The sequence below is a fragment of the Vulpes lagopus genome, chromosome 17, assembly GCF_018345385.1.
Source record: "Vulpes lagopus strain Blue_001 chromosome 17, ASM1834538v1, whole genome shotgun sequence".
Lineage (NCBI taxonomy): Eukaryota > Metazoa > Chordata > Mammalia > Carnivora > Canidae > Vulpes > Vulpes lagopus.
In genome coordinates this window covers 39,509,924-39,534,035 of record NC_054840.1, presented here as the reverse complement: position 1 = coordinate 39,534,035, position 24,112 = coordinate 39,509,924, and the positions used below count along the sequence as shown (strand labels likewise).

Sequence of the window (24,112 nt, the reverse complement as noted above, 5' to 3'; positions counted from 1 at the left end):
TACCGGGTACCCAAGTCTTCTTATTATTTATTTGTTTGTTTGTTTGTCTGAAAGTGGGTGAGTGAGCCTATGTGGGGCTGATGGTGGGGTGGTAGGAGCAGAAGGAAGGGACAAGCAGATTGTGCTCAGTGTGGAGTCCAACATAGGGCTCCATCTCACCACCCTGAGATCATGACCTGAGCCAAAACCAAGAGTCAGACGCTCAAACAACTGAGCCACCCAGGTGCCTTATTTCTGGGCTGAGTCTTCATGACCGTTATCCCCAGTGGCTGACACAATGTCTTGCACAAAATAATAAATAGCTCCTGAGTGAGCTTCCCCAAGCCTCTTACCACCTCTCACATCCCCCAGAGCATGCAGGACCTGCCATCCTACAAGGCTCCCCCATCATATGGCCTGTGTAGATCATAGTGTGAGGGCTTATGGTGACACCTGTGACTTACATGTGTCACTACATTGCTTTCCTATGGCTGCTGTTAGTAAAACATAATAAACTTAGAGCCTTAAAATAACACTTCACTGTTTCATCATTTGGAAGGGGAGAAGTCTAAGATGGGTCTTACCAGGCTGAAATCAAAGTGTCTGCAAGGCTGGTTTTTTCTGGGAGCATTCTGGGGAGAGTCCTTTTTTTTTTCTTTTTTTTTCTTTTTTTTTTCCGTTTCCAGAATAATCTTTTTTTTAGGACCTGCAGTGTCCCTCTCCGTCTGAGCCCTGCATCTTAGCAGTGGAAATAGTAACTGCCGTGTGCTGAGTGTTACAGTGTGCCCGTGTTTCCCTCTACCCTTATAAATTCATGGCCGATTAACAAGGGAAAAGCAAATAGAAGTTCAGTAACACGTGTGCCTCCTGTATTGGTGGGAGAGACGGAGGAAAATTGAGTAACTCCCTGACGTGGCTTGAGCCACCAGCTTGAGCTAAAGACACTGGAGGCCCTGCCTCACCCTGCAGGGCACTGTCATCCAGGCCCTCTGTAAAAGTAATGAAGTCTTAATGATTTGAGACTTCTCCATTTCTCTCAGCTACAAAGTATCTGCGGAGAAATGGGTTGAGACAGCATGTTTTATGAGCATTATTGGAAATACAAATTAGCAAAGTTAGAATTAGCGAGCCAGGTTCTGTTCCATCAAATAGCAGGACCAGTACGCCACGGCAGCAAGGAGAATGTAATTATGAGCCACACTATTACTCATCTCTGCCTGTCTTTGGGAGTTGGTGGCAGTGATGTGGATAAAATCTCTCTGTTAAATACATTTTGCTGGCCCCGTTCCCCTCCATTTCCCAGGGTAGCCAAAACCATATGTCAGTAAAGTTCTCATAAATCTAATATGTGGTAGCTTTGAGCGTTACTAATTTTACATATGGTTTTCTTTGAAAAGTAGACTTTCCATCCCTTCTCAAATTGAGTCAAATGGAAATATAAACACAATTGTATTTTTTTAAAGTGAAACGGAAAATAGAGTCCTTTTTTTAGTAACTTCAAGATAATTCAGTTCTCTGTTACGTTAGTCATTCAAACATGAGTTAAGGATGCATTAAAAGGTTGTGGGTGATAATTCTCCCTAAATTGTCTCCTGCAGGAAGCTTTCCAGATTACCTAGGCCACTCTCTTGCCTGCAGTGGACAACTAGTGTGTCTTTTATTGTGTTAACCATACAGTTACAGATTTGCTAAGCACACCTCCAGTGCCCTCCACCTAATCACTGATTAATGCTTGAAGAATACAGGAAAGGGGTCTGCTTTTGCTCCCAACATGCCAAGAAAAAAGAAAAAAAGACACTTCTAGTCACTCATTTTTTTTTCAAAAACTCCCAGTGAGGGTAGAAAGCAGCATTTCTGAAATACGGTTTAGATTTCCCTCCATTGTTCCATACTTGGTTTCATTCTCTTGTGTGTGCTCTTTCCATTCTACACAATGCCCATGCATTCTTACTTGGTTTGGGGGATGCGATCCCCTTCCCAACTTAGAAATCTTTTCATTTATATAGGGAATACTCACTGTTGTATCAAGGTCTGTATCAGTTACAGTTACATCAAAAGGATTAAGTATTAGTTACAGTAACATTAATGAGTCCAATAGGGCTCACTGATGTCACAGACAACCCAGAATCTCAGCAGCTGGGCTGAACAAATCAAGGTTTGTTTCCCTTCCAGGTAGCCATCCTACAAGGCTCCCCCATCACATGGCCTGTGTAGATCATGGTGTGAGGGCTTATGGTGACACCTGTGACTTACATGTGTCACTACATTGCTTTCCTATGGCTGCTGTTAGTAAAACATAATAAACTTAGAGCCTTAAAATAACACTTCACTGTTTCATCATTTGGAAGGGGAGAAGTCTAAGATGGGTCTTACCAGGCTGAAATCAAAGTGTCTGCAAGGCTGGTTTTTTCTGGGAGCATTCTGGGGAGAGTCCTTTTTTTTCTTTTCTTTTCTTTTTTTTTTCCGTTTCCAGAATAATCTTTTTTTTTTTTTTTTTTAAAGATTTTTATTTATTTATTTATTCATGAGAAACACAGACGGGCAGAGACATAGGCAGAGGGAGAAGCAGGCTCCCTGCAGGGAGGCTGATGAGGGACTCCATCCCAGGACCCTGGGATCATGCCCTGAGCCAAAGGCAGACCCTCAACCGTGAAACCACCCAGGTGCCCCTAGAATAATCTTATTTTAAGGTCAGCTGAATAGCAACCTTAACTCCCCCTTGCCAGGTAATATAACACATTCAGAGGTTCCGGGGACTAGGGCACGGACATCTTTGTTGGGGTGTGGCGATGGATGATGCTACCTACTTAGTCTCTATTCCCCATACTTAGCCAGGCCCCAGGTAAATGGCCCCAACCCAACTGCAGGGGAGGCTAGGATTGGGAGTGGTGGACACTCAGATTTTTCTGCTGTGCCTCTGGGCATGGATCCTACTTCTCCCCATACTTTCTGAAACCGGCTTCCCTAAACTGAAGCATCCCCACCCGGCTGCCCACACCCCCTTCTCAGCTTTGGCCCAGTCTGTCCAGCATGGTCGCTGTCCTGGCCTGGTCACCCAGCACTTGGTTCTTTGGGTCACAGCCCAGTCACAGAACGGACACTGTGGAAGGCGGGCCAGCCTGTGTAGCTCAGACCCAGAGCCCCATGGCCCCAGCCACCACACCATGTGCCTGAAGGTCATGTCCACCTGTGGAAAGCCACTGGATTGCCCTGGGGAGCTTAAGGGCCTTCCCACCTCAGTCCACAGTTCTAAGTACAAAAGAGCCATTTGCCTTCGTTCTTCCTCAGCTTCTTGATAAAACCATCAGGGGCACAAATTCAGGAATTGATCAGGGGCTCATTTTTTACTCCCCAACTGCCCGTGGACCTGGAAGCCCCTGTCACAACTGCACACATCTTGGGGGCAGGTGCTCCTCGGGGGTAGGTCAGCTGGTGGTGCCTCTCCTGCTTTCATCCCCTGCGTCCCCCAGAACCCAACCCCACCGCAGACCCACGAGTCCCCAGGAACCCAAGTGTCTTTACCTGCCAGTGGGTTCTCCCTCCCTGCTCCTGGAGAGCTGTGTCTCCTAGCAACCGTGGGCTGTGCTCCTTAGCCCTGACCCCCCAGGCCCCAGGGCAGGGGGCAGGCCCCCCCTTCCACCTCGCTCTCCTGCTCTGCCTGAGATGATTGGGTTGACTCCTAACCTACAGCTCTGGTTGGCTTCTGGTTTGGTCTCTTTTGTTCTCTACCTGAACAGTTTGCGGACCTCTGCATCGCTTCTTCAGTGGCTTAACTTTCCTGCCAGTAACCTTTCAGCCATTCTTCTCGGGTAAGAGCAAAGGTGGCATACACTTGCCAGTCGTGTTGGGGCACCCGAGTCGCTGCCTCGGGACAGTTATGCAAGACAGGGGCTGAGTCGCGAACAGCCCTCGGGGAAAGCCTTCTCACCCCTGCCCGACTTGCAGCTGTGGATCGTGCTAGCCTGCTACTGAGCCTGGACAGAGAACAGCCAGGCACCCTGACACCCCAGGGGATGCCCCAGCCACAGGAGAATGTGACATCACTTGCCTCCTCAATACTTCTTACCCGGCGCAGTCTGACCACGGAGGACGCTTCCTCCCTTCCCTCTACCCCCCAGGCAGGAAGTGCTCTGTAAAGAGCTTTGAATGTCAAACTCTTTTTCTTCCCTCACATGGGTGGCATGGGTGGTGTAGTAACCAGAGCCTGCCCTAGGTGGTCACTTTGTGCCTCTCCGAGGGGCTACTGATGCTCTGTTTCCTGGAAGGTCCAAGTAAAGACAGGCCTGCAGGGGGTTATTAAGGGGACGGGCTGCCAGGGTCAGATCCAGCTCCCGGCCCACTGGCTTCCCCCTCTTCACCCCTCAGGATCTACTCCATAGAGTTACTGTAAAGTAGGATATCATGTGGCCAGTGATGAGAAAGGTGCCTGTACATAGTGATGATGAAGAAGAGCAAAGTTGAAGAATTACGCAGGATCTGTCTCCAGAAGCTTGCATACTTAGATAGTGACCTACTGACGACAGTCCTAGGGATGGGGAGCTGACCACATCAGTAGAGCACTGCAGTGTACAGCACTTTACAGGTGTCTCACTCCCCTCATTCCCTTAAGTCTGAACTGTCATCCCTGTTTTACATCTGAGGAAACTGTCCTGAGAGACATCACAGCACCAAGGACACAGACTAAGGAGGACTAAGTAGTAGATGTTAATTGTTAACATCCATCGAAGAAGAGTAGCTAACAGTTCAGCATTTGCCAGGCCCTGTGGCAGGTGTTTCACACATTCTAGCTCATTTAGTCCACAGAGAGTCCCAGCAACTTGCCTAGACATACACACACATACAAACGAACACACACACACACACACACACACACACACACACACACACGCTCACACAGGTGGGTGGAGCTAGGATTTGCACCCAAGGATCTGTCTCCAGGGTCCATGGCCCCATTGTCTGCACAGCACTTCTGCTAAGCAGGATTTGGTATTCTTTTCAGTTTGAAGCTCTCCTTTGAGTAACAACCACTACACCAAAAATATGAGTTTTTTCCAATGTCTCATAAAAAAACTTCCATTTGCAAAGAATTCTGCAGAGATTTCTGCCAAAATAATTCTGCCTTTGTATTTTCACAAATGAGGAGTTCTAGTGACAGTGGTAAAACAATCACCGTAAATATGTGCCATCATACATTTTGGCAGTATTGCAAGTTCAAATGAACCTGTCTCAGTGTTGAGTTATTACTATTATTGCCACTTTTTATTACTGCATTAATCACCACACACACTGTGAGGGATTGATGAAGTTAATTGTTTTTATAAACTGAATTAAATGAAGTGCTAATGGGAGGTGACTGAGCCTGATATGTGTACTTCAACAGAGCAGTGGCCAGGCTTCAGCTTGACCATTTCAAATGTCACCTTGACCTTCATCGTTGGTTTTCTTTGTAGTTAGCTGCACAGTCCTTTTTCCTTCAGTCCCTTTGTAGAGCATATCTATTGAGTTGCAGTTTTAAGGTTGTATGTCTGCCAAGCTAAGATGATTCAGACATCATTTTTAAAGTGGGTATTAGTCTGCTTGGACTGCTGTAACAAAATCGCACAGCCCAGGGAGGCCTAAGCTACAGGAATTTATGTTCTTGCAGTTCTGGAGGCTAGAGGTCCAAGATCAGGGTGCCTACAGGCCTGGTTTCTCCTAAGGCCTCTCTCAGCTTACAGATGGCTGCCGCTTTGTTGTGTCCTCATGTGACACCTCTGTGGCCCCATCCCTTGTGTCTCCTCCTCTCCTTAGAAGGACACCCATCCTATTGGATCAGGATACCTGAACAGCCTCATTTTAACTTCATCCCGTCTTTAAAGGCCCTGTCTGCAAATACAGTCACATTCTGAGGTTATGGGGGCAAGGGCTTCAACCTGTGAGCTCAGGAAATACAACTTGGCCCATCCCAGCACCTTTAACCAATTTCTAATGAGCGTGAACTAAGGGAAAGCTAGATGAGGAGGAAATGAATTTAAAAGAAAAACAAAAACATGTTAGGGGAACAATTCTTCCAGCCTTTTCCTTTGGCCAAAAACATAACTGTCCAATCTTACATTTCAATAGAGTAGAAAATTATCTGAACATATTACAGAATTTGATTTCCATTTCTATTTCTTAAGGTTGGACAGACTACCCAACGTGGAATATCTTGATAAGCCACCTGCAATGGTGTTTCTGTTTTCTTTCTTTTTTAAAAAAATCTGAGCACAAAGCAAGGGAAATCCCTCGGAACCACACCCGAAGAAGAAAATGAAATTCAGAACAGTTAGTATGAGTCTTGAGCCCACATGAGGCAGAAGGTGACCTGCTTTGCCTTAAAGACACTAGCATTTGGGTTAGGGCTCACCCCACCGGCCTCATTTAACCCAAGACCCCAACATACAGCTCAGAGGCCAAACCCGTGGAGCAAGGGTGGAGCGATGTGACCAGCCACACAGTGGGATGACAAGAAACTGATCTCTTTCAACTTGGGCAGAGGGAGAAAACAATCTCCCTAAGAATTTATAAATGCAGACGTGGGCTATGAGTTCAAATTTATACTGTTCGTCAATTCCTGTTCTAAGAAATTGGACGTAAAAAGGATTTCCAGGTGCCTGTATTCCTGGTTTGACAGAAGTGTGTACAGCATCTTTCCAAAGGGAGGCAGCCTACACCCCAGGCCCCAGAGGATCCCCACAGATAGAACCTTACCGAAGAAAAGCTCATAATCTCCAATCACCGGAACGAGAGGGAGACTTGGCAGATAGAAACAAACAGCAGGATTAGACTCCCGAGGCCCTCGGATCATAAAATAATTGAATGTACAATTACAAAATAAGTATGCCTAAAGTGATTACATATAGAAAAGAATTAGAAACATGAGGAATGACTAAGACCCTATCAAAGACTGGGTGAATTTGGGGATGGAAATAAAAGCTCTACAGGTGGAAAATTAAAATGATTGAAATAAAAATCAATGGATGGGATAAAAAAAAAAGCAGATATTTGAAAGAATTACCAAACAGGATTATATTTCCTTCTTTTCAAAGCAGAACTTCCCCTTGAAAAGAATTAGTGGTGGCAGTAGATGCATGGATATACAGAGTCCTTTATCTTATCTGGCCTCTGCTTTGCATTTTTCCAGCAGACTGCTGCTGGGGACTGGTGGCCATGAAGCCAGCACTGTCAGCTTCCTAAAGCCCCACAAACTCTCCCTGGGAAATTGAAAACTAATAACCTCTAAGTGTGTGAGCCTGAGGGTGTTTTTCACGTTCTCCTTCCTCTCGCATCCTAAGGAGACTTGTCCTGGACTTTTCTTAATTCATTGGGGTCCAATCAAATTCGTCATGCCAGCCAACATGGCCTGACAAGTTGGCGGTCTGTGTGATCAGAGCTGTGCCATGGCACCCGGGTGGTAGCTGACCTGAGGAGGGGGAATGTGGCACTGAGAGCCCCACGCCACAAACCTGGGGGTCGGTGACCACAGTTCACGTGGCTCTGCTTTCTTTCAGTACTCACTGTGCCAGGAAGCTGCCAACACCTCTGTCTTCATCCCATTCCGGGCTGCTGTAACAGAGTACCACAGACTGGTGGCTTATAAATGACAGAAATTGGTCACAGTTCTGGAGGCTGGAAATCCAAGATCAAGGCACCAGCAGAGTGGGCCCCTAGTGAGGGCTCCCTGCCTGGTTCATAGACAGCCATCCTTTCACTGTCTCCTCACATGGGGGAGAGGACAAGGCACCTCTGGGGGGCTGGGGCTGGGCCTGAGGAAGGGTCTCTTTTACAAGGGCCCTAATCCCATTCAGGAGGACTCTAACCTCATGACCTCATCACCTTCCAAAGGCCCCATCTCCAAATACCATCACAAAGGGGAAAGTTTTCAGCAGCTTCTCTTATTTAAAGATCTTAGGATGCGGCTCTTACCCCTTTCTGCAGATGAAGCAGCAAGGCTTAGAGTGGCTAAATACTCCAAAACCCTGTAGCTCAGGATGTGCAGTAGCTTGCCGACCCCAATGCCCGTGACAGCACATGAGGCTGGCTCTTTGGATATAAGGCCAGCATTTCTAAACTCTATTCTGTGGAACACTATAGGCCAAAAGGATGATAACCAGCATTCCTGGGATGGGGGGCAGTTCTGGGATCAAATAAATTTGAGAAAGATGGTACACTCTATACGCCCTCCTAGAGCTTACAAAGCATGCTAGAGGCCAAGAAAATCTCTTGAGGAAACCCATTTAGTTTGTTCAACCTGGCATTTCTCACACTAACAGATCATAGAATCCCCATTTTGGGGGGTTTTTTGGTTTGTTTTCTTACAAAGCATTATTAATGTATTCACCATTGAGGAAACACAAATCAAACGACAATAAAATAGCATTTCACTTCTACTACAATGGCAGTACTTTAAAAGTTAGACAATAGCAAGCATTGACAACCATGTGGAGAAATTGGAATGCTCGGACTGGTTGGAATGTAAAATGGTGCCGTGGCTTTGGTAAAGCCATTTGGCAGCTCCTCAAAAGGATATACACAGAGTTACTGTGTAAGTGTACACTCAAGGAAAAGAGGGCATACGTCCATGTATCCACACAAAAACGTGTACCAGGTAGTTTACAGTGGCATGATTCATAATACTCAAAAAGCAAGAAAAAGCTATGTGTCCATCCATAAATGAAGGGATAAATAAAATGTGGTCTGTCTGTGCAGTAGAATGTCATTCGGCCATAAAAAGGAATGAAGGACTGCCACAGGCTGCCACATGGGTAGACCTTGGAAACTTCACCCTGAGTGAAAGAAGCTGGTCAAGTACACAGAACAAGCAAACCAGAAGGAGTGGTTGCTGTGAGCTGGGGGTGGGGAGATTGGGGGGCAACCATTAATAGGGATGGGGTTTTGGTTTGGGGTAATGGCAGTGTGCTCAGATTGACTGTGGTGATGCTTGTACAACTCTGAGTACATTCAAAACCATTGCAATTGGAACACCTGGCTGGCTCAGTGGTTGAGCATCTGCCTTCAGCCCAGGGTGTGACCTTAGGGTCCTGGGATCAAGTCCCATGTTGGGCTCCCTGCATGGAGCCTGCTTCTCCCTCTGCCTGTGTCTCTGCCTCTCTGTGTGTGTGTCTCTCATGAATAAATAAATACAATCTTTTAAAAAAAAATGTTGTATGTGAATTACATGTCAACAAGACCATTTTTAGAAGTTAACGTGTGCTAGTACCGAAGCTTCACAACACATTTTGGGAAAGGCTGCCACAGACATGACTGGCTGCCGCCAGTGTGGGCTCTGTGACTGTCCCGGGTCACCCAGGGCTGGATAGACCCATCAAAAGCATCATCAGTGTTTGAGCAAATGTCACAGAACAGGAATTAGGTGGGACCCTGTTGCATCAAAAGCATGCACAGAAGCTAAAGCAAGCAGCCACTCTGTCCCCATGGGTGATACTCTGCTTGTACCTCTGCTCTTTTTTTTTTTTTTTTTTGCAATTAGCAAGAGGGTTTATTGGACGTTTGCGCAAACGGGCTCTCCGCCTCCGAAGAGGAAGAGAGCCCTGATTAGTAATTACAGGTATCTTTTAAAGGCAAAAGGGAAAAAAAACCGCTTAAAGACAAAAGAACCTCGGGAGTTGCATAGCATTCAGGTTATTGATTTCACAGAGGGTCAACATGAACCTATTCAGGGACATTCCAATCAGGGTGTGGGGGGAAATGGTTTTCTTATTGTAAACAGAATGCTTTTAGTTGCTAAAATTTCAGGAAGACGCCTGGATGGGCTGCCTCTGGATTAGGGCTGGCCCTACTTACAAGGGGGGAGGTTTCTTCATTCCCTCCTCTTGTTTGGGCTGATTTTAACCTTAAAATCTTAGGGAACATTTATTTCTTCAGTTTGGAGGGCCCGACATTGCTGAGTTAATACCAGAGCTTGGGTAATAAACAATCTTTCTCGGATTAACTGGAGCGGCCAGTTGAGGACTCAGGGGCCGAAAGTTAGCAGCAGGAGCAGGATAACTAGAGGGCCCATAATGGTAGAGATTAGGGTGGTTAACCAGGGAGACTGATTAAACCAGCTTTCAAACCAGCCCTGCTGGGCCTCCCGGTCCCTTTGTCTTTTATTTAACCTTTCCCTGAGTTTGGCCATGGAGTCTCTGATGACTCCAGAATGGCCTGCATAGAAACAGCATTCCTCTCCCAGGGCCGCACACAGGCCTCCCTGTTTCAGGAATGTACCTCTGCTCTTACGAAGTCCCTGTAAGAAACCAACAGAGCAAGCGAGAGCCTTGGAAGGTTTCTAAGTGGGTCTGGAGCGAGAGATGGTGTTGCCTGGCACGGCGTGCTGAATGTCCCACCAGGGCACCAGCCGCTGTGGCTAATCCATGTGGCCACCGGGTGATGTGGCCCCCCTGGTGGCTGTGGGGCAGCCGAAAGCTTCGTGCGGGTTCCCCTGGGCCCTTCCACTGCCAGGCTGATCACTCCCCACTTTGTTCTCATTTTAGTGAAAGCTGGTGGGATGCGCATCGTGCAGAAACACCCGCATTCGGGAGACACCAAAGAAGAGAGAGACAAGGACGACCAGGAATGGGAAAGCCCCAGGTGAGAATGCTGGCAACTCTCGCGGTTGGCAGACGACCATTACTCGGTCAAACATGAACGTTTGTTCTCCGCTCTGCACTCCTGATAAGCCCTCGCCCTGGGGCCGCCCCGCGCGGTGTTTTTTTCCGCTCGTGATCAGTGAGGCTCTGTCCCCAGACAGGAGGGACATCTGGAGTTAGCCTGTCCCAACTCGGTCTTACCAGATGCTGTCAATCCATGTGCACTGCCCTCGACTTTCACGACCATAATGACATCATCTTGAGTCCTTCGAAAATGCCATTCTAGATCAATCTCTGGGGTGGGCCTGGCATCTGTGCAGCCAAGATAGTGAACTATGATTTAAAACCGTCCGTGAACATCTGGACTTTCCCATTCTGCAGCCAAATCTAAACCAGCAAGGTCCCATCCTTCTGAATGCCTAGGGGTCCTTAAATGACATCTCTGCCCCCAGTTCCCCAGGTCCCCAACGGCTCCTCTGTCTGCGGTGTCCCTAGCTCTGTTTATTACCTGTTTTCCTCAGATTTTCTCACGTTGGGTTGGGCTCCAGAACCTCCATACAAACCCGTTTCCTTCTACTCTGTCATGCTTAAACCTGTGCCACAAATGCATACACCTCTGTCTGAGCCTGTCCACATGGAAGAAAGTACACACTGAGCCTCACGCCCCGTCCTCAGAGAGGGTCTCCACCAGAGCGGAAGCTCAGTGTGGGAAGGGTGTGGGAAATCGCTAGCCTGTGTTTCTGTGGACAAGGTGCATGATTTTGTTTCAGCCCAATAGTCCTGAGTAGTAAGTGGCATCCTCCTCAATTTTTACATGGGAAACGAGTCCTTAGAGGCTTTGCACCTGCTCATGCCATACACCTTGTAGGTTAATGGATCAGGAATTTAAAACCAGTCAAAGAGGGTCCCAAAGGGCCAGGCTTCCAAAAGAGTAGCTCGCGAGAGCATACATCCCCCCTAAAGGACGTGCGTGTTCTTGGTAACCCCACATGTCCCTGTGCATATGTGCCATACTGAGTCTTTTCTGCAGAACCTTGTAGGGTATAAGTTACAGTGCAATCACCTGAGAGGCAAACAAAATTGGGGATAAAGTTTCTGAGTGATTATTGCCCATTTAAAATCATGAGATCAAAAATAAATAAATAAATAAATAAATAAATAAATAAATAAATAAATAAAATAAAATCATGAGATCAGCAATATGGAGGTTCAGCCTAAGTTCTGTTCTTGTTTTTTTGTTTTTTAAAGAAGGCAGCAGTTTTTTTTTTTAAGGTTTTTTTTTTTTAAATTTTTTATTTATTTACGATAGTCACAGAGAGAGAGAGAGAGAGAGAGAGGCAGAGACACAGGCAGAAGGAGAAGCAGGCTCCATGCACCGGGAGCCCGATGTGGGATTTGATCCCGGGTCTCCAGGATCGTGCCCTGGGCCGAAGACAGGCGCTAAACCGCTGCGCCACCCAGGGATCCCGAAGGCAGCAGTTTAAAGAAAATTCTAGAATTACCTTTCTCACTGGTTGTTTTCACAAAGCTGTGTTTGGAGCATAACTCTCCTAGAAGTCCACAGTCCTGTGTCTGAAAACCTTGGGGGGCCCAGTTTATTTCAGAATGGAGACATTTTGGGGGTTTTATGAGAGTAAAACAGCACACATTCCATACAGCACTTGAGCATCATATTCTAATCTGTACATGATTTTCACACCAAGGAAGGTAAGCTCTTTAAATGTACAGGCCTAGGTCACTTCAGGTTGACTTTTACCTCCATGCAGGTTATAAGGAAACTTACAGTTTTTAGAAAGTTCTGGAACTTAGTATTAAATACAAGAGTGTGTGGACCTGTGTCATTCCCTCCACTGGGGAACCTGGGAGGTCTCATCTTCAGATCCAGTTGTTCCATAGGGAGAAAGAGGATGAGAGGGAAAGCCTTGCCTAGGGAGGTAAGGGAGCACTCTTCTGTGTGAGTGTAAGTGGAATAAGGTACAAATAGCTATTTCCCTGTGAAACACAGTGTCAGTATGGTGAGAGCAGATAATTTATTAGCCTGTTTAAAAATAAAGACAAAACAGCCCACTCGTTTTCTTTCTATTGATTTTTTTTCATGAGGTGAAATACAGCATTTATTGAAGATGTGCAATTTAAATAAATATGCCAGAGGATGAATGATTGCGCGACAAAAGAGCAAGCACCCTAGTACTCTAGATTTTAGCATCTTACCTCAAAGATTTGTTCTCTGAGGAACTAAGAATTTTGAAGCAGGCTGACTGCAGAGTAGGGGTTGTATAACACATGAGCACAGTTTTCTTTTTTTCCCTGCAGCCAAATTGCTATAATGTGTTCCTTATGAGTGTGTTAGCTCCTGTCCTCTTGACTTCAGCTTTGCTCTTGACCACTGTGGGTTAAACCACTTGACACACTATTGACAGATGGGGTAGGCCTCTGAAGACTCTGAAGCTGTTGACAAATACTGCTAGCACGTCTCCCCCCAAAGCTCTACACCAGGCCTGGTACTCTGTGTAAGACATTACTCCTACCCCTCGTCCTTCTGGTAGGCTGACTGAGTAATCCTAACTAATTGTCCTCGCCAATGTTCTAGAGTGCAATACATGTGGCCCTGTGCTCAGAGCTCTGTCCATATTAATTCCTTGGATCCTTGTACCTCCATTTATTGTCCTCCCTATTTCAGAATTGGTTATTGATTATTATCCCCATTCCAGATTACTGCTCCCTCTTCAACAGCTCAGAATGGTTAAGTCACTTCTCCAAGGTCACATAGCAAATGAGTGGTAGAGCCAGCATGCCAGCAGAGCCCAGAGTCCTCACTATTAGCCCCGACACTGTGCTTACCGATGGAGTACTTGTTTTGTACTGGGCACTCACATCATGTTTAAAGCTCACACCACCTCTAGGTTGGTGTTACTGTGCCCATTATAGAGATGAAGAAACCAAAGCTTAGGGAGGTTTTCTGGCCCAAAGATATGTAGCCTGCTGGTGGCCAGACCAGGATTCAGCCCTGATTCTGTCTTGACTTGGACACTCTTCTTGTCTCTAATATGCTACAGAAACCCCCAAAGTGACACACAATACGCAGAATATATTGACAGGCATAGAATGTAAATCCAGGTCTCTCTACCAAATAAACTTGTTGATTATGGATATCCCATGCCCTTTTCCATATTCCTAAAGTCTGTGAACCCACCCATGCAGCTTTGCTGTCAATAGATGGTATGATTATCATATTATAAGGTTTCAGAGGACTGTGCTGTCTTTACATATAAAAAGACCTGTTTATTTGCAGAATCTGTCAAACATTTAATTATTCTCTTGGAAATGTCATGGCATGTGACTTCAACATCCACATTACCCTAATCTGAAAGTTTTATTATTTTTCATGTTTTGATCCAAGTGTTCTCTGGATATGAAAATAAGGGAAGAGTCTCAGATGCCAAATTCCTCCTTAGATCTGCATTTGCAAAACTCTGCCTTCCTTCCCAGATTTTTATAACTGTCTTTACGTTTACTGACTCCTCTCTAGTGGCTTCCTTCCTCATTAATCTGAAAATCAAATACTGATTACAGAGAAAATGAACAACTGGAGCATTATTATATAACAAAACAAAAGAACACAACTTTTACTTGGAATTACTTTTTTCTTGCAAATATTTATGCTACTTAATTTTCCAGAGATTTACAAATAATTTCCCATGCTGCCCAGTTGTTTTGAGCTGCTACATATTTAAAAGAAGAAAAAGAAGTAGAAGAAATTTGAAAATATTACCCAAGAATTCCTGTCAAGCTGAGCGCTAGTTCCCTGTGGCTCTTCATCTCCAAGAAGAGGAATAGGCTTCAGCTACTAGATGCCAACTCAGAACCGAGCCAATTAAGGAAAGCCATGGTTTTCCTCAAAGCCTTGTGTCAAGTGTATTGAGATGAAGTGCTCACTCTTGTTACGTGAGGGAGAAATTGCAAACACAAGTGGACTTTGGAAGCCAGTAGGATTCATGAAGAAAACAGGTTAGTGTGGAAAATGCACTGAGGTCCCACCTATTTAAAAGGCTATGTGACAGGAAGGGTAAACTAGAAATGCAATGGTTGGGGTGTGGGCTGGGAGTGGTGGGGAAGCAGTGGAAGGAAGAGGGAGATAAGGATGGAGGGCCCAGGATTTAGAGCAAGCAACCTTTCTTGAGCATGGCTGTCTTTGCAGCTCTGGCTTAGAAACTCACATAGCCAAAAGATAAGCAACCAATTCAAATTATCCAGCATGTGGGAGAGATCCAAAATGGAATCCAAACAGTAACAGATGAAGGCCTTACTGCCCCACCTTCCACCTCTTCTCCATCTGCATCCCAGAGACAGCGTCCCTTCCCCATCACCTAAATTATAATACAAATGATTACTGTAGCCCATTGGAAGGACCGGGGAAGAAAACACCTTACCCAAGTAACTTCAGAAAACACTGTATTGACCGGATATGCCAAGGCTAAAGACAAAAAAACACACACAAACAAAACTGTCCAAAAACACTATACTCCAATTAGTAGATGTGTTTCTTACAGGGGTTTGGGTTAGAAATTCTGGGATTGCTTTGTGTGTATACTAGGATTGAACAAATATGTAAATGTGCGGTGGGGAATGGGAGCCCAGTTTCTCGCTATCAGAAGAGAGGTTGCAGCTAGAAAGGAGGAAGGCTGAAACAAGCTTTGCGGTGTTGAATAAGAATTGGAGGTATTTTATGAACTCAGTTTTAAATGACGGATGGATGGATGGTAGGTACACATAGATGCGTACATAGGTACAGAAATAAAGGCAGATGAGTTGGGCTGGCGCACGTACCTATACTTCCTTGCTGTGTTCTCTGAGAGAGCCTGACCACCCATGAGGACTGACACCCGTGTAACCATGAGCATCCCTGGGGCGCAGATCTTTGTTTCTAAACACTTTTCCCCCCTTGAGGGAACCAGGGATCCTTGGAGAGGTGGTAAATTCCAGAGCAGGGCAGGAAAAGTTTGGAGTGCCAGACGTGAGGAAGTGTGCTCTAAAGGATGGGCCTGTCAGAACGACAAAGGAGCCAACCTGAAGGAGCTCCTAATGGCCAAAGCTGGAGCAATTTGCAACAAAAGGATAGTATTGGATTATAACCCATAGAATAAAATAAACATCTATGAGTGCATCCTGATAGAAGTAATTGGATATATGAATGAGGAGAAGGGACAGCTCTTTACAGAAGAATTTTAATTAATAATTGTATAAAAGAGGGAAACAGAGAGGTGTCCGGGTGGCTCAGTCGGTTTAGGGTCGGCCTTCGGTTCAAGTTGTGATCGAGCCCCATGTTGGGCTCCCTGCTCAGCAGGAAGTCTGCTTCTCCCTTTGCCCTTTCCTCTCCCCCTACTCATTCTACTTCTCACTCTCTCTCTCTCTCTCAAGTAAAATCTTTAAAAAAGAGAGATGGGGCACCTGGATGGTTCAGTGGTTGAGCATCTGCCTTCAGCTCAGGTCATGATCCCACGGTCCTGGGATCGAGACCCACATTGGACTCCCTGTGAGGAGCCTGATTCTCCCTCTGCCTGTGTCTCTGCCTCTCTCTATGTCTCTCAAATAAATAAGTAAAATCTTAAAAGAGAGAGAGAGAGAGAGAGAGAGAAACAGAATACCACCAATTGGCAAACAGCTCAGTAACTGTTACAGACAAGATCCACTGATGGATAACATAAACAGTGAGTGAGTCTAGGAGAAACAAAGCATTTGCATTGTCTCCAAGCATCTCCACCAGTGAATGTATCAATTACAAAACATGTCCTCCATGAAAAGGACACTTGTTTGCAGTATAAAAGTTGAAATAAGAAAGCAGATCAACTTCATATGGGAACCTGCCCATTGGTGACCAATTTTTCACTGCTCTGTCCATGTCTGTGGGCCACCACGGGAGTGCTGTGGGTCCCTGTTTCTCATCAGGATTCCACCTGCCACTGTTAGCATTCACCAATAACCCTTGCCTAAACAGCTACTACTGTAAGGATGCCATGTAACTACAGGGCCGCCGTAACAAATACCACAAACTGAGTGGCTCGAATAACTCAAATGTAGCACCTCACAATTCTGGAGGTTGGAAGTCCAAGATCAAGTATCACCAAGGTTGGTTCCCTCTGAAACTGTGAAGGAAGATTATGTTCCATGCTCCATCCTGGCTTCTGGTAGTTTGCTGGCGATCTTAGGCATTCCTTGGCTAGTAGGTGCCCTACCTCGATGGTGCTTTCCCTGTGTCTGTTCGTCATCTTCCCCCTGTGTGTGTCCATCTCTGTGTCCAAGATTCCTGATGTCTGTCATTGATAAAGGGCCCATCCTAATGGCTTCATTTTAACTCAATTACTTCTATAAAGACCCTATTTTGTAGAAAGGTCAATTGTGACGTACCAAGGGGGTTAGGATTTTACTTATCCTTTTTGGGATAAAGCAGTTCAGTCCCTAACAGATGCCAGATGGCAATCTGTGGCCATTTTAATGGGTCTCTCATTTGAAGTGAATTTTTAAGAAATAAAAATTTAAAACTCTGAAGTTAAGAGATGGCACATCCTACATACCTGGGAATTTTTTTCTAAGCCATTATCTGTACACTTGAACTTTAGTTTCACCGTGTGATGAACCAATTTCAACATCATCCTCACTTTCCAATAACATCTTTTCTATCCAGACTAGTTGCCAGCTGCCTTTTAGAAGAGATGTATCTTTTTCCCTGAGATATGTGGGGCTGGGGTGCTGAGTACCCACCAGCTATACAGATGCCTGTTCTGTTGCAGGTGCCCCATGTTGCTGGGTGGGGGTCATGACAGGCAGCCACAGCTGGCTCGGGAGCTGGGATGCAGCAGCCACAGACCCCTGTCTTGAGCCAAAGGCAAAGTGTTGATGTGGTGGGACATGAAATGACATGGAATATTCATGGGACGGGGCTAAGTGGTTATTACCTGCTTATGGCCTGAGATGCCTCCTTCAGGGAGAAGCAGTCCTGAAGGCACCATGAGAGCCTAGAATAGAAAGCCTGAGAGGCACAATGTCACAGTGAATAGCCCTGCCACCTTGGTAAGGAAAATGGGGGAGACTCTAGGTACCGTTGGTCATCTCTCACTGTCAGGTTTGCCCACATGAGACTCGTAGATTGATGTTCTTGTTCTGTCGGCAGCACGGGGCACTGATGAACGGTCTGTATACCAGCAAGGAGATGATGACAGTAATCGTTCTGCCCATGGCAGCTTGGGCAGCAGAAAGCTAACAGCACGGGGGCAGGTCCCCACATCCCTGCGTGGTTCCCCGAGTCAGCTGGTAGCATGTAAGGTGGCATCCATGAGAGGCTGTTGGCGGGGCAGGGTCTGTCTGCGTTCACAGAGTCCACTGCTGTCCTGATGGCAGCCCTCTTCCCTCCCTCCGGAAGACTCTGATGAGCCCACTCTCACAACCCCCAGGTTGGAGCAGACAGGACCTGTGTGGGCCGGCCGCCGCCCATAAGAAGCAGGTGTTCGCTTCTTAGGACTGCCACAGCTACGTTCCACAAACTGAGTGCTTTAAACAACAGGAACATTCTCTCACCATTGAAGAGGCCAGAGGTTGGAGATGCAAGTGTCAGCAGGGGCATGCCCCCTCTGAAGCTCTAGGGAAGGATGTATTCCAGACCTTTCTCCCAGCACCTGGTAGGTCCTTAGCTCCTGACAGCATGACTGTGATCTTCATGTAGCCTTCCCCAGCTTCCGGGTCAGCATGCACCGTTGCTCAAGTTGAGCACTGCAGCAATATGCCTGCCCACCTGGGTAGATGCTCTGTACCAGGGATGCAGGCCACAAACTTTGATCACACAAACCATCAGTTTAAAAACTGTTTTGTACCTGCATCCCCTGTAGGTGTATATTCATTTTTTAATTCTACAGGGGTACTATGTTACTGTTATATAAGCTCTAAACTGGATCCAAAGTGGATATTCATGTATTAGATAAAGATAAGATAAGCAGTATTTCCAGTGTCTCGCTCATCATTGTGACTTTGTGTTAGCATTAGCTAATATCTCAAGGTCCAAATACCCTTGACATGAGCTTTCTCATTAATGATTCAGGATGTAAATCTAAATTTCTAATGGCCTTCTTGGTGATTTCGGGTTTTGTGGGGGAGGGCAGCATCTTGTCACATCTGATTAGGTGGTTGGTGTTTGTAATGTGGCTCACAAGACACACTTGGAGGAGAGGTGTGAGCTCTTCTCTGTGATTGCTGTTCACTTGGGCTTGTGTGGGTAGGAGCTTCAGCCTCTGGAGTTCTTCCGTGGGGATCTTTTTAAACCGTCATATTAAGTCCATTTCATAAAAGTTAGTTAAATGCATTCCTAATACATTTGAGCACTGTTCTGGGTGCGTGGATATATCAAGGATGAGACTAGAGAATTGAATTCGTTACCCCGTTAACTGGTGTCACGTATATTGGAAGACACCAGAAGCAGCTGAAGAGGCTCAGGGCACATTGGAGGTGAACCTGCTCCTTTCCCCGGAGCCCTGAGGACCACGAGGCCCCGTGACACACGATCTGCTTGCAGACAAGCGGAACAGCCACGTAGTAAAGAGTGGCAGAGCTTAATTCATTTCATTTGGGGTTTTTTCCAGAAAAAAGTAAACATAAATAGATGTGCATGTTTGTCTCATTTTCCTGATAACACAGAGGCCCCATTAAGCACCAAGCACGGCCTTTGTCACTAGTTATGAGGGGTGGCTCCAGTACCAGTTTTCCTTTTATGTCTAGTATAAATTAAACATTTCCTCCAAAACCTGTGGCTTTGTGTATGTTAGGGAGATTGATAGGAAGGCAGCTATGGACATTAAGAAGCTTTTCCCAGAATCGCCCGACAAACGCAGAGCGTGATGTATGTGACCCAGACTGTGTCCTAGAACTCACGGGCATTAGCATCGCCAGGAACTCAGTCTCTGAGTCCTCTTTTCACGTAGATAGGCACCAGCGGAACACTTGAGTCTGTTGGGTAGTGAATCAAAGGCTCGCTGCTCCGCCGAGAGATGGAGCATATGGGCACCCATATGTCACGGGAGCTTGGCTGCACCCCTTCAGTTTGGGGCTGAGAAGGAAAGTGCTGAAGGCCCGCTTTCCTCCAGTGCCGGCCTGGTGCTGCTGGTCATTGGCTTGTAGGCAGTGCTTGCACAGCGTCTGGCTCTCTAACGGATGCAGAAACCAGGTGTGATGGATTAGCTTGTGAGCGCCCCGTTCCGGCTCCCTCTCCCTCCACAGGCCTCCAGTCTCCTTATAAGACTGTCACGCTCCCCTCCATGCTGGGAGAGCTCTTTTTATCAGATGGAAGGAAGGAAGCAAGGAAATGGAGCTATCAATTTTCCCCTCCAGACACTGCTGTGTGCATCTGCAGTGGAATCAGCCTCGTGGAACGGATGACTCTTTTGTTTTTATGGTGTTACTCAAAGGGTTGAACTATTTATCAGGAGTGTTTTCTTATTACATAAACATACGAACTGAATTTAAATCAACTCTCCAGTGCTTGGATTTTATAGAATGAAATATGGAATAATAACTTCATGGAATAATGCTACATATAAGAATAACTACATAAAAACAAGAGCACTTTATTGATTTTATTACATTACAATTATCATGCCTAAAATTTTTAAACATTCTACTTAAATAAACTCTGTTGACTTCAACTGTCTCAAATCCATAGCACTCAGAAAATACTTTGGTGAATCAGTAACAAACAGCTTAGACTGATTCTTGAAAAGCAAAATAATTAATTAACTTTATTAACTCGACTACTTCTTATTTCCCAACTAGAGAAAGAGGTCAATGAGTAAGGTTAGTGTGGAGGAATAAAGTTCTTTATTCTTACAGGCATCTTCTGTTGGCCCCTTAGCTCTCTCTAGGCAGGATATTTACTTTGGTTTTGGGCTGTGTACAATCTCGAAGGCAGGGCTGCAGGCATTAATATAAAATGAATGTGGACTAGAGGCATTGGGGATGGTGTTATAACTAAGAAATTCTCATAGAATCATCAGATTTAGAGCTGGACATGACCTGATAGAAGTCTCTTTTTAGGAGCAAGAAGAGCTTTGCCTGAAGGCCTCTAACAAACTCATTGACCAGAACCGGGTCACACTCCTCTCCCTAACTCATTGCTGAGATGGTCTCAAGATGGAGAGTTTGTGGCAGTGTGGATTTTGAGAAGACAAGTACCCTAGGTCACGTGGGCCAGGCAGAGGCCAGTCCAGGAAGTCCCCCAGAGCCACAGGACAAGCAAGTGCCCCAGGTCTACAGAGAAGAGGCAGGAAGTCAAGGGAGGCCAGCAGAGGCTGAGGTTCTGACCTCAGCCTAGAGCCTGGAGAAGTTTCAGAGACCACAGCATAGGTGGCAGGGTCGTAGGCCAACAAGGCTGGTGGAGGTCAGAGCCTAGGCCCAGGGTCCAAGTGAGGACTAGCACTTGGCCAGTCCAAGGGCTGTCAGTAGAACCCCCTCTTAAAGCCACACTCAGTCCCCAGAGCTTGTCTTTGAACTTGGAAGTTGGCACAAGTAGTGGCCATACACACTGAAAATAAAGCCTGAGGCGTTTGTAAGACCAAATCTTAAAGGTTATCCCTGTAGGCACCATCAGAACTAACCAAAGGTCATTGGTTAAGTTCCTGGAATTTCACTGTCCCCCATTCTTCTTGTAGATTTTTATGAGACAGAGTTTTTGTGCCCCACTGATTTCTGAAAACGGTGGCCATGATTTCCCAGTGCATACCCATGCAAGTAGTCCACTTTCCTGTGGGGGACCATTCATTTATTCACTCGATATCTGTGCTACTGTGTGCCAGGTGCCCAGGTGCCCTTACAGGTTTTCTGAGTGTGATGACAATGGGACCTAGAGCATCTCCGGACAGTCTAACTAAATTTAGAGAAGTAATTGCTGTTTTCTTTTTGGGAGGCTGTTGTGGGAGGTGGAAAATGAAAGGAAGGACAGCTAAGATGAGAGAGTAGAAATATGAACTTTCTGATGTAGGCGCCTACTTTCCAAGATGGCAGTTGAGTATAAAGTTTAAGTTTGGTTCTAGAAGTACTAATTCATTCCATTTATTTAACAAAATCCCTTCCTCCAAAATAGTTTGACCTCTGCAGCAGAGGTTAGCCTTCAACACACATGGATTCAGTAGGAAGTAGACTTGATGAAATGGTTCTGAGCCTTGAAACCTACCGCCTATGCAGGGAAAGGATGGTTGCTCTCCTGCAATGTTGGATAAGTTCTGCAGGTTGACAGAAAAACTAGGACAATTAACAACATGAATGTTGTTAATTAACATACTGTTCAGTTCACATGGAAGAGTTGCTATGCTTTGAGCCTAGAAGCACATACAGAAATGTGATAGGCAGAAATGTGGGGAATCTGAGTCGGGGGAGTGGTGTAAATGAGCATTTTGGAAAAAAGTAAAGGAAGCGATGATATTACTGATGCTGGAAGGAGGGCTGGGCTGGCTCTCCACACACACACACACACACACACACACACACACACACATCCTGCCTCTTCATCTCTGCATCATTTCCCTCTCTTCACTCACTTTGGTGTAAGGGCTCCGTATAGAGGTGCATCTGTCCAAGCTGGCTTCAAGGCGTGCTGTGGTGCACTTGTCCAGTGCTATGGACCATGCCCCAAACTCCTGTCTTTGGGCAAGATGTGTTCCTCCTGAATTGCCACTAACTTGAACCTAGGACTGTGGTGATGATACCCATTCACCTGGACTTAGCTGACAGGTCAGGTTTCTAAAAAACATTCCTAGAACATTCCTAGCATGTTCTAAAAGAACATTCCTAAGATTATACATCAGTATCACTATTTTAATTTCTTCACCCCAGAATCTACCACTCTGTACATCATCCCTTTGTATCTCATTTCCCCTGAAGCTCTGAAAAATAAGACAAAACAAATAGAGCATTAGTTCACCAAAGCTTTTCATTGTCTTTTTTGCCCATCCCTTGGGATAAGTCTAAAATTATTCCCCCAGCATTTTAAGTGTGTGGGAGGGAGAGATTTCTGGACTCCTATTCCGTCGCATTGGTCTATGTAATGTTTTTATGTCAGTGCCATACTGTTTTGATTACAGCAGCTTGTAATATAGTTTGAAATCAGGAAGTGTGTCAGACTTGATCTGATTTCACTGATCATCCCTTGATCAGAAATGATGTCTCCAGCTTTGTTCTTCTTTCTTGGGATTACTTTGGCTATTGGGGGTCTTTGTGGGTCCATACTAAATTTAGGATTATTTTTCTATTTCTGTGAAAAATGTCATTGGAATTTTGATAAGGATGGCATTGAATCTGTGGACTGCTCTGAGTCATTTGGACATTTTAACAGTATTAATTCTTCTAATCCATGAACACAGACTATCTTTCCATTTATTTGCATCTTCTTTAATTTCTTTCATCAACTTTTTATATTTTTCAATGTATAGATCTTTTAACTCCTTGGTTAAATTCATCCCTAAGTATTGTATTATTTTTGATACTATTGGAAATGGGATTTTTTTTAAATTTCTTTTTCAGCTAGATTGTTCGTATCTAGAGAGGTAATCGATGTCTATGTACTGATTTTCTATCCTGCAATTTTACTGAATTTGTTTATTAGTTCTAATAGTTTTTGGTGGAGCCTCTAGGATTTCCTACAATCATATTATCTATAAATAGTTTTACTTCTTCCTTTGTGGCTTATATGCCTGCTATTTCTGTTTCATGACTAATTGCTCTGGCTAGGACTTCCAGTACTGTTGAATAGGCGTTTTGAGAGTGGGCATCCTTGTCTTGCTTCTGATCTTAGCAAGAAAGCTTTGAATCTTTCATCACTGAGCATTTTGTTAGGTGTAAAATTGTCCCAGAGGTCTGTGTCTTATGCATGTGTGTGCATGCGCACACCTGCACGTGCATGTGTGCTCACACACACACATACACACACACTGTGGCAGGCTAACTGATTAACTGACAGGTAAGATAAAACCTCTCACCCTTCACAATTCCTGATTTATCAGGGGGATGGAAGGAAGAAGCATGTAAAGTGATGTGATTGCCCAGTGGTGCTCAGCTAAGCAGCAGTGGCAGAGGCTGAGTAGCAATCAGCAGAATCCTGGTCTCCTAAGTCCCCAGCCAACACCTTTCCCGTCCCATAGCCTGAGTGACCAAGGAGTGAGCAGAGCCTCCCAAATTCCCAGTGTGCTTGCAAATCACCTGGGAAGGCAGACTCTGCATCAGCACGTCTGGGGTGGGGTTTGAGATTCCATTTCTCACAGGCTCCCAGAGAATGTGGTGCTGCTTGTTCTTATCACACTTTGAGTCATGAGACTCCATCCCTGGCTCTGTAATGCTAATAAAGTCTATATGCTTTTCAGAAATGTGTAAACACTCTATAAAATGTTATATGAGTAATTTACCCTTTAGCTATCTATAAATAATTATAGCTTCCTAATTGACCACTGTATTTATAAGTACCCTAGAGACAAGAAGGGAGGCAGTATAAGGGAGAA

The 24,112-nt window shown here is 45.4% G+C and overlaps 1 protein-coding gene across 2 annotated transcripts in view; it reads left to right on the top strand.

Moving 5' to 3' along the window:
- The window catches only part of LOC121477342 (death associated protein), a 69,867-nt gene that overhangs the window by 5,041 nt on the left and 40,714 nt on the right, over positions 1-24,112 (top strand). The window contains exons 2-3 of one of the 2 annotated variants that reach the window (XR_005984214.1): positions 10,491-10,587; positions 18,035-18,259. Coding sequence is in view for 1 of the 2 variants with exons in the window: in XM_041731554.1 (XP_041587488.1) it covers positions 10,491-10,587 (97 nt within the window). In the remaining variant the exon portion in view is untranslated. The remainder of the gene's footprint in view (positions 1-10,490; positions 10,588-18,034; positions 18,260-24,112) is intronic. The other variant, XM_041731554.1, reaches the window with a different exon arrangement.